The sequence below is a fragment of the Osmerus eperlanus genome, chromosome 1, assembly GCF_963692335.1.
Source record: "Osmerus eperlanus chromosome 1, fOsmEpe2.1, whole genome shotgun sequence".
Taxonomy (NCBI): domain Eukaryota; kingdom Metazoa; phylum Chordata; class Actinopteri; order Osmeriformes; family Osmeridae; genus Osmerus; species Osmerus eperlanus.
In genome coordinates, this window is record NC_085018.1 from 18623057 (window position 1) to 18638438 (window position 15382).

Below are 15382 nucleotides of genomic sequence, written 5' to 3' on the forward strand. Positions count from 1 at the left end.
GATAAGTTTTGCCAGTAGTGGGTGGTGTTATTGGGTTACACAAAAATAATTATGTCTATTATTTTCCGTTATGGCCAATGACAAACGATTTACTCAATTTAATGCAAATCTAAATGGGCAAACATGGTACAATCACACACACTTCTAATAGTTTAGGATATTTGGATCTGAACTCGAAAGGAGTCTTATAAGATGAGAATCAAGTTTGGAAATCCGTTTGGAAGATGGGAATTCCCAGAAGAATATGGATACTTTGACAAGTCACGCCCCGTGCGATGCAGACACAAGATTTTCGAACCCACGCTGGCACTTAAAGTTTGATTGCTAGTCCTACACGACAGCGGTGGCCTTATTTTATTTTTTAGGCTACTCTGTACACGTTTTTGTGTTTGATTGTAACAATTTGGAAATTAGACACGGTTGATTACAGTAAGAACCACGCTTGAATACAACTGGAAATACTTTTTGCTACACCTGCTGGCTTGCACGTCCGGGACATTCATCAATTGAGTTTTAACAGGCTACATTTCAAACATGCAGAGACCAAATGCCGTTTGACAATTGAAGAAAAAAAGACAAAGGTGGGTATTTAGTAGGTTATTGAATTATTTTGTATCTACAGATGAAAATAACAGCTAGGTCATTTTACTTCTTTTAAAATATTCCTCGTGTAGCTAGATAATATATAGCCTAATGTATTGGAGTTTACAACGATACTAATAAGAATCCGAACCTAATCCTGAAACGGACTTTCGGAAACATGCATAGGGTAAACGTCTGTTCAAGAAAAATATAGTTCATCATGAATTGTAAACACTGCTGTTTTGGCATAACCAGTTAGGTTACATTGATGTTGTGATGTTTACATTGTTTTACATTTTGAAACGTGTTTAATGAATACACTTGAATTTACTCCATCTTGGTCTGACAACAACGATATACTTCCTAATCCTTTTGTAGGTGGATTCTCAGTGGCTGTCTTTAGAGACATTTGTTTAGTATTCTTGTCAGTGCCTGCAGTCAGTCAACTCAATGCTGAATCTTCTTTTTTATTTATTTATCTTGACTGTCTTGCCAGTTTTAGTAGGTCATTTTCATACGTCTTTATGCTCCTTTATTGGCACAGTTATATTCAGTTTTTAACATTGTTGGAATAGCCCCACCTTATAATGTCAGAATGGGATGTTTTATTTCTTTGTTAAAAGAAAGGATACTCCATAGAAGACACACAGTTTAAGAATAACTAATCTAGCTGGGAAAGGTAATGTCCATGAGAATTGTATTGTACATACAAATATTTGGATAAAACTCGGTAGAAGAGACAAACCATTGATCAAGAAAGATTGATCTATTCAGTAAAAACAAGTGAAAAAGACTGTCTTCTGGCCTTAAGTTGGCCCTAATTATCCCTGACAAACCTGTATTTATACATGTAAGAGAAAAGTTGTTGTTTAGGCTAACCACTAAAAATAGGAATGTCTGAAGTGTTCAGACATGTGTTGTGACAAAGCCAGCATGATTCTGGCACTGCAGCAGTACCTGGCAGGGCTCACATGACACTCATGTACCTCCTGGTCCTCTTTCAACTATACTGAGAAACTTGAGCTTCCTGTTCTTTCTCCCTGTTTCTCTTATCCCTCTTTTCTCTTTTCTCTACACCTCTCCTCCAGCTGTCCTTCGTCAATACACTCACGCACCATCCTTATGGGGAGATGCAATTGTACCTTGTACACAGGTTATATTTGTCCGTATTCAAGTTCAACATATATGATCTAATACTGATACGGTATTACGGTAGTGCAAAGCAAATGTTGAACATTTGCAAGGATTTAGCTGACATGCGCACTACACACACAATGTACTTGATACGTAGAAATGCAATACCTAAGGTAATTGGTGCAGAGAATCACATGACCATCCCCCTAGAGTCCTATGACACCTTTCTCCTTACTCCGCCTCTTACACCACAGAGACACATTCGCACACAAACACACACAGTATCAGGTATTTCAAGGTATGCCAGAGAAGTGACTCATCGGAAGTGTAAAACGTTAAGGAAGGACCAATGCTAAAATGAAATAAAAAAACAAATGTAATCTTTTCTTAAGACGTGGCTGACGATAGACAAACTAAAAGGTGAGTTATTTGATCTTTGCTTTTGTAGTAACTACTTGACTTCCATTCTTTGTGTTTTTAATCTATCAATTTCATAACTTTCACAATCTGTATTGTCACTGATGTAGTGATAGCGATTGTTAAGGTGGATTGTCCAACTTTTGCTGTTTTGCAAAAAGGCTGTGTACTGCTCAAAACTACAGGGTTAAAAGAAGTTGGGTGGCTTTGTGACACCTGATCAACCGTCTCCAATGAAGTGCTGAATCAGCCATGAAGGGAAGGCCTGTGTTTCAGTTTCCGACTGAACCAGCTTTCCATGAATGACATTCAGGGGTAGTTTCCCAGTCACCAACACTTGTTATTGACTAAAAATGACCATAAAGGCTTACATTTAAGTAGTATTTTAGTTAAGGTCTTTTTTATATATATAATATAAAATGTATAGGACGTGTGCCTATATTCTTGTAAACTGACTTTTAATTTGTGCTTGAGTGCCACAGTATTGTGCCACATTTTTTGTTTTACTTGTGTCATTACAGGACTGACTTCCAAAGTTCCAATGTGTGCAACTGACTAATCCCATTAGGATAGCAAGGTGCAATTTTCACATTTGAACCTTTTGAACTGCATCACTGGGTTCTTTTTGCTGTATTAGTGTTCAATTAAAGCTTAACCATCACCTCCAGGGAAGGTTGCCCCCATCCTCCCCAAGTTGCACCACACATGTACAATTGTCTCATACAGATTTAGGTAATGTCTATTGCACAATGCCAGAGCCATTGTGGTTCAGTTTGGTGAAATTTCAATGTTTGTTTTGGATACTGTGTTGCCAGGGAGAACTCAGAAGGAAGTGGAAGTTTAAAGGTCATTTGGTTTTGTGCTTTATTGAACTTAACATGCGTAGGTCTAGTGTTTCTAAACCAGATAAGAATTGCCTCAGGAAAAGTTTGAACCCAGAATCGGTCATCTTCGATATATAGGCTCCACACAGGTGTACTGTCCTTGTGTGAGTCTGCATTACGAGTAGGCCTACAGACAGTAGACCTAGATGTTTGGCTATGTCTAATATTAAGTAATCAAGCTATATTTTGGTGATGTTCTCTTCTGTGTCTTTTTGCTTGGAGAGACAGTTATAGCAGATAATATATTCTGTGAAAATGGTAGAATGCCCCTTTCTGTCTTTGGCTTGCCAAGCTATCCCACCATGACAGTATACATGAATAGGATGCATTTCCTGTATGTGTTCACACACCCACACCCACACTTTATTCCTTTCCCCCTGAATGCATACTTTAGTTACACAGGCTTTGAACCAATATACTCCCCATAAACCCAGGTTTAATTGTTGGCCTGCTGTCCTCGTGAAATATGAAAACTGAGACCACGTCTAAAAATTACTGTGGCTATGATACATACTGTGTTTATGAAAAGTAAATAGGATGTCTCAGTGCAAATCTATCAACCTTTTCTTTTTTTTTATCGTATTCTTTATGGACAAACATTTCCACAATATCTTGTCATTACATTTATCTGTAAAGTGCCTGCCTCTGTCTTATTTTCTTACCCACTCATGCACCCACAAACACACCCTCCCTGTCTCTCTTTGTGTCAACACATAACCTGCTGATCTGTTAAAGTTTATTTCAAAGTCCATTCATCGTTGCCTAGTGATGAAATAACCAAGGTGTAAAAAGCAAGGTGCAACTAGAAAGTCAGCTGACCGGTAAAGGACATGGCTGAATTACTGTGGTAAATTATAATGTGTACTCAAGGAGGGTCTCTACGACTTCTAGCTGATTTTAATGTGTTTATTTTCAAGACGGCCCTCCCTTCCAGACAAATAACAGTTTTAAAGTCTTATCGGCTGTCTGAGAATGCCTATTTACCTGTGTATGTGTTGGCCAGCATAGCAACCATGTCTTTTTATGTTTGTACGTCAAAGTATGTCTGCCTTTATGTATAATGTATAATCATACATTATACATAATCAAGCTGCCTTTAATTGTTACTTAAGAAAAACAAGTATGTATAAAATGCTTCCACTACCACTTATGTGCTCAGAGCAGGCCCCAGTCTGCAGTCAGATGATGATACGCTCTGATTCACACAATGACAGCATTACTGCTCATGTAATGCTTACTTCTTTTGCAGTCAGGCAGCACAGGCAGATCAGAACTTGCATTTTTGCTATTTGGGGCAGATGGTTTCAAAGCTCACTCCAGTAATTGTGTTTGTGTATACGTGCAAGCGTATGCGTTAAAACGTTTGCGGTGAGTAAATGTCATTATACTGTATAAATGGACAAACAAGCAGGCAGACATTGCTGGTGATTGGTACAGGTCAGTGACCTCATTGGGGGGTTGAAAAGGCAGTGTCTGACAGTATCTCTTTGTAAACAGACAGTACTCTCATTGAATATATAGCTCTGCCTCCAATTATCGTCAGGGACCACTTTAACTTATTGTTTGAAAGTAGTCAAAAGTGCAGTGTACTGTCAGTTCTTCAGTTTGATGAGTGTTGGTGATTTTAATTGTGTTTATTATTCTGTGACTGGGGCTTTCATCCAACAGTGTTGTCTCTTTGAGGCATATTGTGGACCTGATGTAAAAAGTGTTTTTTGTATTCCTAAAAAAAATATTTAACAATTACAATTTCAACTTTTTAGAAGGGAAACATGGAAAGCGGATCATTCAACAGGAGATCATGGGCCTCACAGTCTTTACGTGTCACTGCCAAAGAGCTGTCATTGATCAGCGGCCGGGGGAAGACCAATGCCATCGCAGAGCGCTTCTCCAAGTGAGTAAAATATGCCAAACAGTAGTTGTGTCTACTGTACTAACACTTTTTATGTAGGCTATAGTCTATCTTTGTCATGCGTGTGTGAAAAAATCACGTGGATCCATTTCTTTAGAAGGCCTACCATACAGCTCCTCATCTGCAGTCCTAACATTCCATGCAATTATCAAAATACTTTGATAGGTTATGTAATTACTGTACGGTTTAGATAGTGCGATTATATTTAGTTTCTGTTGTTCAAATTGTGGTTAGGAGATTCGTTAATATATATAGATTGGTGGCTATCTTTCAAAAGTAATCTGTTCAAGATCAGTTAATCACGATTTTTGAAGATTCAATTCAGTTAGAAATGTTGTTAGGATCACGTAATCTAAATGAAATGAACATGAATAGAAAAATCCCAAAATAAAAAACACAAAGGTAACTAGGCTATTGATAGATTTGATAGCCTAAGACTGAAAAAAAAGATGTGTTATGAAGGCACAATTTCTAGTTGTATGCATATATTTCAGCAGTAATGTAATACTTGTATCTGTCCAGTAGATGGTGATATGGAAAACAACTAGACTGATTCTCTCAGTCGCAGTGATAGTGTTTAATAGGGTGTGTTTGGATCAGAATGACCTGATTAAAAGCAAGATGCTCTTTTGTTTTAATGGCCATCAAATGTCAGATTTAAATTAATCCTGAATGGATATATTGTGTTATCAAATAGATTACATTATTATGTAAGTACTGTTTAGATGAAATGCCCACAGTGAATTTGACAAAAAATCTCAGCTTTATGCAGAACTATATTGCTTCAGCAGAGGTCAGTGTTGCTCATCTCGCCCTCTTCCCCTCCCACAGGTACCAACGAGCGGCTGAGTCCAATGCAGAGAAGAAGAAAGCAGTAAGTATCTACCTATTCTCCAAACAAACTGCCCGTTACTAGCTCCCCTTTGTTGACTACTTGTTGTGATCAGCCTATAGTCATGCCCATAATCCCACTTCAAATGCCTAATCCCCTTTAATACCCTCTGCTACTGCCATAGTTAGTTGCCTTTGTCAGTTGGGCTGTGCTTGATTGGACTAGTGAAGGGAATAAGAAATCACCCAGTAACAGGCATGATTATAAGGTAATTCTACCATATTGAGTGTCATCCTTGTTTTTGGATACATTATGTAGTTTGGGGTAAAATTAGGTTTTGTGTTCTCTCGAATAATATTTTCTTCCTTCTGACGGAGCTAAAATATTTACTGTTCAGTCACTCGTCAAATCTTTAAGACTTTGTGACTATCTGATCCTTTGTTAGTATAACTACAATTTCCTGCCATATGACTAAGATTTGACCACAAGATTGTCCACAATGATGTGAACTTTCCAAATTAGCATTCACCAAGGTCAGCACTAATGTTATTATATTAGCTTGTAGTAGTCTACTCTTGATTGTGCCTTGTGCTTGGCTTTACTACTGAGCCAGATCTGTAATGTTAGAATTAGGTTTTGCGGAAGTGTGTCCCCAGTTGTGTGAGTGTGGATAAAGTGAGCCGGAAGCTGACTCTGAGTCATGGACCCGATGGACAGGATGTATCAGAATCAGGACGTAGCACATTTCATAAGGCCTTTGAGAAGACAAAGGGTCAGGTAAAGGTGAAGATCAACTGAATATAACTGATAACTGGAATAACTGACTACTTAAGAAGCACTTAAACAATGGAATATTATGATTTTCCGCCACATTCCTCAATAGTTGTAGAGCATACAGTTCTAATTGAGAACTTGATGTTAGTGAGGCAGAGACCATTAGGCTGTAATTAAATTATACATTGCAGGATTTATAGACAAAACCATAATGTCTAACATTAAGTTCCTCTGTTGGAATAAAACTAAAATGAAACACGAGACCCAGCCGTTGAAGAGTTAAACTTTTCCTAAATGTATCATTTCCTGCTTTCTGGTTTCCTGGGTATTTTTTTTCTCTCTCCTGGTCTTGATGGGGGGTGGGCTAGCTCCTACAAGCAGAGTTTTTTTTCTTACTGCTAACATCTGGGAGAACTCTATCATTCTCTCTCAGCTCACAGACCCAGAGAAGGACTTCATCCAACACTGCTGCCTAGGTCTGCTTGACTTCGCCTCGTCTCTCCTCACTCACACAGGTTTCTCCACTTCTCTTTTCAAAAAACAGAGAACAAACTTTTCATTGTTTTGTCCATTTGCTGTAGTTCAGCTGGTCTGACAAAGAAAGGGATTGTGCGTCTGTTTTCTGTTAGCTTCGGGTTTCTCTCTTACTGTCCTGTTCAGTCCTCCCTTTCTCCCTCTTTCTTTACCATGTGTGCGCTCGTCTCTGTCAAATCCTTTGTTGTGACTTTCAGAATGGATTCCTCTGGAGTAGCTAGATTATGGACTGTGGTCATAAGGAGATGTCTCAAGTAGAGTTAGGGTTTGGAGGTTTTTATATGGACTACTTCCACTCGCTCGTTGACCACCTCTTCTTGTTAAATGGAGAGGTAATGTTGGTTCTTCATTCAAGAGTTTTTGATCTTGGAAATTACTGAACAATGCACATCATTTATTTACTATAGATTTGAATAGTTGTGTCAGTTGACCTGGTTTTCTGTATGCTCACACATGCTGCAGTCTAGTTGGGTCTAAGGAAAGGTATGCTTGATTCACCAAATGGGTTGACTAATTTATTAGTTACCTCAGTCTTCCTGTCAAAGGGTGTTCCACGCCCCTTTCTGTACTTCCCAGCTGTTTATAGTCAGTTATGAGCAGGCTGTTATTTCCATAGAGAAAATGGAAAACTAATACATTACACATTAGGGCAGAACTCTCCCTTCATCTTTTTTGATAGTAGCTTGTTGAGATTATGGATGGTTGGTTAGTGGAGAGGACCTTCCCCTGGGTTGTTTGTGGGAAAAGGTAAGGTTGCCACAGAATGGAATGCAGTTGAGAAAGAGTTCTCCATGTTCAGTCCTGCTCCCTCTCTCTGAAGCCAAGTCTTTCTTTGCTGCTGTGGCACTAAGTCTGCAGCTGACAGCAACCCCTGGACAGCTTTCCTCTCCTGGATCAGCTTTAGGAACAGCTGGTCATTGAATCTGCTGTCATTTGTCCAAGTCAGTAACAAGCTCATTCTTTACAACATGGCTGCTGTAGGATGAAATGTTTTTTGGTGATGACATTATGTGCTTGTTTTTTTCTGCAATTGAGGTTGTATTGCCTAATAAAAACTGAACTTTTGGTACAGTGTGGAAACTTGAAATGCAGACTTATGGACCATTTATCAGTGATCCATACCTGGTAATGACTGATGTGTTGGTTGTGTAGTCTTGTCACATTTGTGTCAGTTTTACAGGAGGTCAGAAATTGAGACTGAAGTGGTGTTCTAATCCCCTCTCTCCTTTTCTTGTCCTCCCAGTCGGTTGAGAGTCTGCCACCCACCCTGCGCTCAGGGAACCTGAGTGTTTTAAAGAAACGTTGGGAACATACAGGACCCCCTCCACAGGATAAAACTGTTCCTCTGCCCACCAGCAAACCCCGTGCTCGCATTACCCCTCCAGCTGTGCCCAGACCTCCCCCCCCCACCGAAAACCATTCCCCAACCAAGTCCCCTGGACCCTTGAACACTCAAGAAGGTCAAAGTATAGCCAGCCACCACCCGTACCTCCCAGCAGCAATAAAGCCAGCAGAGGGAGGAGAGAACCAGAGAGCAATGGAGAAGAAAGAGATGAGAACAAATGAAGGAGAAGAGGAGGAAGGGTTGATGCAGGTGGAAGAGAAAGTGGTGTCCAGCCCCTGCAGACCCTTGGAGAAACCCAGTATGCCTCTCAACAGTCTGAAGATGATGTTTGAGAAGGGAGAGGGAGGCTCCATTGGCAAGGTACACACACACACACACACACACACACACACACACACACACAGACAGACAGCAGTAATGTAGCTAACCTCTTATCCTGTTTTTTAGTTTTAGACTGTACTAGTTACAATCTTTCTTTGGAGTTTAGTCAAGTCAGTCACATGCTATTGTACCTGATTAATTCATGCGCTTGAAAGCCCTGTCTGCTTCTTGCATGGCTCCCCTTGGAGCGCTGTCTGTCTCAGTGCACATCAGTAAGTACAGACTGAACACCTCTTTACCAAAACTACACACACACACACACACAACCTTGCCCACTTATACAGTACACACCTTGCAAATATACACATACAGAGAGAGACAAGGACTAACACCAGAAGTCAGATTATTGAATAATGTTAAAACTTAAAATACAGGAGGTTGCCCTAAGTCTCATCAGAAACAAGTCACATATTAAATTGCATAATTACAAGCTGTCCTGTCATTGCTTTGCAAATATCCCTGACAAAACCCCCTGTTCTCCTGCCTTCCTGCTCCTCAAAACTTCATGCCCTTCCAAACATTTTACTAAAGTCACCTCCTCTCACTCTCTCTCTTTCCCCTTTACCCCCAGCCCTATGCTCTCAGATCTAGTCTACCCTGACCAAGCTTAGTAATCCTCACCAGCCTTCCTTTCTGCCCCCTCCCGGACCCCTACCTCCACCCTGTATTGTAGCCGAGGGTCTGGAATGTTCTTGCATTCCTCTTTTTCGCTTTCTTCAAAGACCCACCTCTGGAATTCTACCTCTCTTTTCCTGCCCTCCCTTCTTGCCGTGTGATTCTTCCTTCGTGAAGTATTCTTTCTATCAGATCCCACCACACCTACAACATCTAGCCCAAGATATTTCTGCTCTTCATATCTTTACTTTTAGTTTTTTGTATGTTCTACTTTTGGTTTTGTGATTCATAAAAATTTAATTCAGTATTTGGGGTGACAATTTAACATGTTATCTTTCTGGACTGCTGTAGAACTGTCCTCTTTTGCTTTTCAGCTCTGACAGGCAGGGTTGGAGGAGGCTTGAGAGTTTCAGGCCTTTCAGGAGGCCTGAATTTCAGGAGGAATTGTGTGGATGTGCCATGCCTTTGTGTTTACCACTGTTGTTAACTAAGTTCATGAGCATTCACCGCAGAAAGTCTCCCCTGTGTCTCTGAGGAGGCTGGTTAGAGAACAGTGGTGGTGTTGTAGTGGTCCAGGACTCGTGAAGGCAAGCCTGTGTCATGCTGACCATGTTCCTAAGGTCCTGGGCTGCTGCTGAATATACTGCTTGGATTGTATAGAGGGGACTCTATTAGGGGGTCAACTTCAATTTGTTTTGGTCTGAGACCTGTGCTCACTGCTGAGTGTCCGTTTAATACACAACATTTTTTTAAGCCCCCATTTTCACAAATAGTTACAAGTGTGTGTATGTGTGTGTGTGTATAGTTATCTACATCCAATTTACTATGGATTAAGAATAATTTTGTAACATCGGTGAAGGTTGGCTGATCATTGGTCACACTTCAGCACACACACAGACATACAGAGCTCATCCTATTCCAGCTGTATCTCTGTGCCTGCTCAGCGCTGATGCCGTCTTACAGCAGTGCTGATGTCATGGCAGTGGTATGCACATGCTCCTTACCCCCAGATCACTGGAGGCCTACAAACCCTGACTCCTACAGAAAACACTGCTCCTTTCTCCCACCCGCATAACATCCTGACAGTAGACACTCTCTGTCTCTCACAAACACACACATTTTCTTTGTTTCTCTCTGTGTCTCTTTCTTTTATTACCTCCCCAACTGTCTGATGGACCTGCTCTTCCCATTTGTTTCTATTTTTTCACACCCTTTTCTGTAGTTGTAGTCCACCTCTCTCTTTCTCTCTTTACTGTTCAGTGCTAGCTCTGAGGAAGGTTTCAGAAACATGATGCATCATGGTCGTGGTTGTTACCAGTGTGTCTGGACAGCTAAATGCGTCCAAGACAATAAAAAGAATACTTTTAAAAAACAAAGAAAAATTAAGTCTCTGGTTGGCCCTAATAAATGGGCATCATTTTCCTTTTGACCCCAGCACTGTCTAATCTGGCATCAGTTAAAGTGGTTTTGGAACTAAGTGTTCCTGTCTGTACACATTCTTCTAGTCGCATTGCACAGCTTTCACAATACTGGACTAACGAGAGCTGCCTTCTTCGAAACCTAACACCATGAAAATAGTGAAACAATCCCATCCCACGCCACCTAAACAGTCCTATTGTACAGTCCTGCATGTAAGCCTGTGAGGAGGGGAGGGGGGCAGCTAGAGCTCCATGATGATTTCAAATGGGAGGGCCAGGAGAAACAGATTGTTTTAATTGACTAGATCTCTCCTTCACTCTTCTGTGTTGAGGATTACTGCTAAGTCTCTGTCTGGTTTACTCATCAGTGTGTGTGGACACATGGGCAAAACGCAAATACACACAATCAATTCCCAACGCAATTGACGCCCCAATATATGTATACTTTTCTTTCTTTTCAGATTGGTCCTTTAGTTAAATTAAATCAGTGATGTAATTTCTCATTTGATTAGAGCAGGGAAATGGCACATACATCAAATGGGTGTTTGAGATTATTTATCATTACCTGTTGTAATTAAAAATGAATCCAGAATGTGACTAATGAGGATACAGCTAGTGTGGGGGAGGGGGGTTGTGGGGTTGGTCTTCTGGGACCAATAAGGAATTGACTTGGGTACAGACAAGAAGTGCTGACTCATTCTGCCACAAAGATCAGAATCAGAATGGGTTTTATTCGCCATGAAAGTTTGCACAGACAAGGAATTTGCTTTGGCAGGAAGGTGCAAACATTAAACATATAGGAATCAAAAATTTAAATATGAGGACTAACTATACTAAGGGAACATAACTAGCAATAAAAGGTGGAATTAGATTAAAAAGATAGAAAGTTTATGGGTCTATGACTGATTGTGTGTTTGACCTGACCTGAGTGTTCTCATTTAGGAGACAAGGACGGGACTGCGCCGGACCTCTTCAGAGGACATGGACAGACTTGGGGGTAACACAAATGAACACACATACATACTTTTTTTTTGTTGTTGAAGATCACTGTTGTAACTTAAGGATATTTGGGTGAAAATTGCTATGATGACTGTAAACCTGTGTGTCTGTGTTCTAGGCCTTTCCTTATCTGAGAGAGTGTTCGAGTCCACATCACTTAGGGACAGGATGGCAAAATACCAAGCTGCTGTGTCCAAAAAGGACGCTGCACGCATTGGGAGTTCATCCATGTGTGTATGTACATGTCATGCTACTATTTTACTGCTCAATTCTTACATGAACCTTGAAACCTTATCCAGAAACTGAAGAAGATAACAATGTTTTGCAAGGGATTATTACTGTCTGATTTACCATTTCAACCATTTAGATGTCACACTGTTCTGTATTGAGGTGAGTTGTTTTAATCAACCCTGTTGTTTTTCAGGCTAGTGTCTCAGAAATGGATGGAAGTCACCTCAGTGGCAAGGAGATTGTGCCCCCTGGTGGTGTAGCTTTGGTCAGTACTAATATATGTGAGAAGGAGAGAGATGGTGTGTTAGAGACAACGTTTTTGAGTTTTTAATGCAGTAGCCTCTTGTAATGTCTGCGTTTGTATATGCAAACATTTAATTATCAGAGTTCAGGCTGATAAATAGAGTAGTAATGTCCTGATAGTAAATCAACTCTGTGCCACAGGGCAGTTAACTATGTGACCTTGTAAAGTTTGACAGTCTTTCTCTCTGTCTTTTTCTCTTTTTTCCCTTTTGCACTCTCTCTACCCCCTTCTCAATCAGGTATCACCTTTAGAGTCTAAAATCAAAAAACTGCCAGTTCATGAGACTAACGGTGAGTCTGGGAGACCCACTCATACATGTGTAAACAGCAGTATTCTGTGCACCCGTCCTGTGATGTCGCAGCTTGGGGTGTGGGGTTCAGGGGACAGAGCTGTGTCCCAGCAGGAATCTGAGCTGTTCTTTTCTCTAATTGGGCCCCATAAATAAGGGTAAAAGGGCAGCTCTGACTGTTGTTTACTTGAATTACTGTTCTGTCCTGGTGTCCACTCTTCTACCTCCTATATGAGCCAAACTGGAGTCTAAAGCCTGCAATTGCATTATGCTTGCCTTTTTTTAGGCACTGATATGAATTCACATCCTAGCTCTAAGAGTAGCCCTCTGTCGGCTGCCCATAGTGATCCACCCAAGGCAACTAGAGTAAGTGATTTCCCTTATCATGACCCATCATTTAAAAAACTAAAACCTAATATTTACAGTATATTCCTGGTGACCCCAGTCCTCTTACATATATTTTGTATTACTAAATGTAGAAATTCTGCCTGCCTGTGAGGGAAACTTGCATTGCGTGCCTAAAGACTGTGTACCCTCTGGAGAGACTGGTGGCAGATCAGCACATTTACCACAACACCTGCTTCCGCTGTGTCCACTGCAACACTAAGCTCAGGTCTGACTTTACCTGCACATACAGGGCTCTCTGTTGATACTTGACATAGAGATGTGTTACTCTTGAACGGTCATTTCTCAGGAAACCTCTTGGTATAATAGCTAAGATTTTAGTTGTCTTTCTTTCTAACCTTTTTACTGCCTTCTGTTTAGCTTGGGGAACTATGCCTCTTTGCATGGCAATGTCTACTGCAAGCCCCACTTTAGCCAGCTGTTCAAGGCCAAAGGAAACTATGATGAGGGCTTTGGACACCGGCCCCACAAAGAGCTATGGACCACCCGGACTGACGAAGAGGAGGACTTGTTGGAAGAAGAGAGAGCTAGGCCAAAGGAAGTTGAGGAACCGACAGTAGTTTCTCATCCAGCTGAGAACAACCCAGCCAAACAACCGAGCCCCACTGTGGAGGAGTCTCCCATAGCCAAGGTAACAGACCTGGCTGCCTCTCTGGAGACACTGGCCCACACCAACACAAGTTCAAATGAGAAGCACAGCTCTGTGGAGAGACCAACAGAGACTCGCAGGCTGAGGATCGCCTGGCCCCCTTCTTCAGAGGGAGATTTAGGGGCTGGGACGGGTGCCCGAGGAGGAAGCCCCTCCTTGGAGGGAGCTGCTGGGGGTCGGCCATGGAGGGCGAAGTGGCCCCCAGAGGGAGAGCTGCTGATGTCCAATCAGAGCCCAGAGCAGGCAGAGCTGAAAAGCCTGAGGAGAAGCTCCTCTCTGAAGGAGCGCAGTCGGCCCTTTTCTGTGGCTGTCACCGCTAGTTCCCCTCTGTCCCTGGGCCCCCGGGAGCCCCGCCGACCCATCAGGCCCCTGCTGGAGAGAAGGGGCTCTCTGGAGGAAACCCGCTCCTGGCCTCAGGACCCTGCCCAGCAGGCTCAGGGCCAGGCAGAGAGAGGGAGGGATGAGAGGGAAGAGAAGAAGCCCATTGGAGGAGGCAGCAGCTCAGAGGAGGAAGCTGAAAGTCTTCCAAAGCAGACGGAGAATAGAAAGGAACAAATGTCAAGAGAGAAAGCAGCAGCAGCAGCAGCAGCAGTGGAAGATGAGGAGGAAGAAGCGCCTCTGAAATGCCAAAGTGCCTCACCAGAAATCCCAGCATCCCCCTCTTCACCTCTGCATGTCAAACACAACCGCACCTCCCAGGATGTGGGATTCTGGGATGGGGAAGAAGAGGGGGGAGAAGGGGAGGAGGAGCTGACAGTGGAGCAGATGATCAAGAGGAATCGCTACTATGAAGAAGATGATGAGGAAGATGATGTCTGAGAAGGATTTGTCTATGTCCCCCTTTCAGACAGCAGAATTAGCTTAACATGTATGAAAGGGCGAGGATGATGCAATGGGGGGAAGGGCACACCTTTTTTCTAACTGTTGGTGCAATTTGTGATTTTATATTAGGTTTAGTGTTCATTCTGTCTTAAACAACTCCTGGCCTCTTGGATTCCTTCAATTAATTCAGAGGTAGGCAATGGATCCTGACTGGTGTATTGAAATGTTTCCATCTTTTTGGTACTTTTGGTAGTTTTTTCTTTATGCAGCAAAGGCTGGTTAGTCTGTTTTTAAACTCTTAACTGAACGACCATCTCAATGACAATGCCTTGATATAATATGGGAATTATTCAATTGTGGGGTAATAAAATATACACTCTATGCTGGAAGCTCTGCATCTTTCACTTAAATATTGTCTTGCTTTGTTTTTGAAAGACGGTGGTGAATGATGGATTAAATATCGATAATATTAGCCAGTCCAAATCACTGCCACATGGATGATGGGAAAAGTATTTCTAAATGCTTGTAAAGTGTTAAACACTTGGATTGATTTGAGAATGACAAGTTTTGTTTGTTTCTCTGGTCCAAATGAATTGTCTGAGTGCAGTGTTTCTGAATGTTTTTGCTTCCTGCTTTTTCTAATTTTCAATTAAAAGGTGCCTGGTTTAAACTGTATAAAAATCATATTTTGTAATTGAGTTTAGAACTGGATCTATGCACATTGTCAGATTTACCCTGATTATGTATACTGTACTTTACTGGACCAATGTTTTTTATATCTTTATCGACATATCAAGTCATTAAATTACCATAATGCCATTATTTGTAATGAATAAAATGGTTTATTATGGATAT

At 41.4% G+C, this 15382-nt stretch overlaps 1 protein-coding gene across 5 annotated transcripts; it reads left to right on the forward strand.

Moving 5' to 3' along the window:
• Window positions 1-15377, forward strand: LOC134024446 (LIM domain and actin-binding protein 1-like). 5 transcript variants are annotated; one of them, XM_062466880.1, is made up of 11 exons: window positions 1-581; window positions 4781-4911; window positions 5761-5803; window positions 8313-8774; window positions 11771-11825; window positions 11946-12061; window positions 12252-12323; window positions 12601-12652; window positions 12938-13017; window positions 13131-13264; window positions 13417-15377. In XM_062466880.1, exons 2-11 carry the CDS (start codon window positions 4790-4792, stop codon window positions 14522-14524), a joined length of 2244 nt encoding a protein of 747 aa, XP_062322864.1. In that variant the 5' UTR covers window positions 1-581; window positions 4781-4789; the 3' UTR covers window positions 14525-15377. The 5 variants fall into 5 exon arrangements, with proteins under 5 accessions (XP_062322864.1, XP_062322857.1, XP_062322873.1 ...); XM_062466873.1 differs by lacking the exon at window positions 1-581 and adding an exon at window positions 1965-2136; XM_062466889.1 differs by lacking the exon at window positions 1-581 and adding an exon at window positions 1965-2136 and having other exon boundaries at window positions 4784-4911.
• Window positions 15378-15382: the final 5 nt, after the last annotated feature.

Bases quoted from the DNA above. Each gene is read 5' to 3' on its own strand.
- LOC134024446 (XM_062466880.1), top strand. From the start codon at position 4,790: ATGGAAAGCGGATCATTCAACAGGAGATCATGGGCCTCACAGTCTTTA. The intron at 4,912-5,760 runs GTGAGTAAAATA...CCCCTCCCACAG, and splicing joins ATCGCAGAGCGCTTCTCCAA to GTACCAACGAGCGGCTGAGT. The intron at 11,826-11,945 runs GTAACACAAATG...TCTGTGTTCTAG, and splicing joins GGACATGGACAGACTTGGGG to GCCTTTCCTTATCTGAGAGA.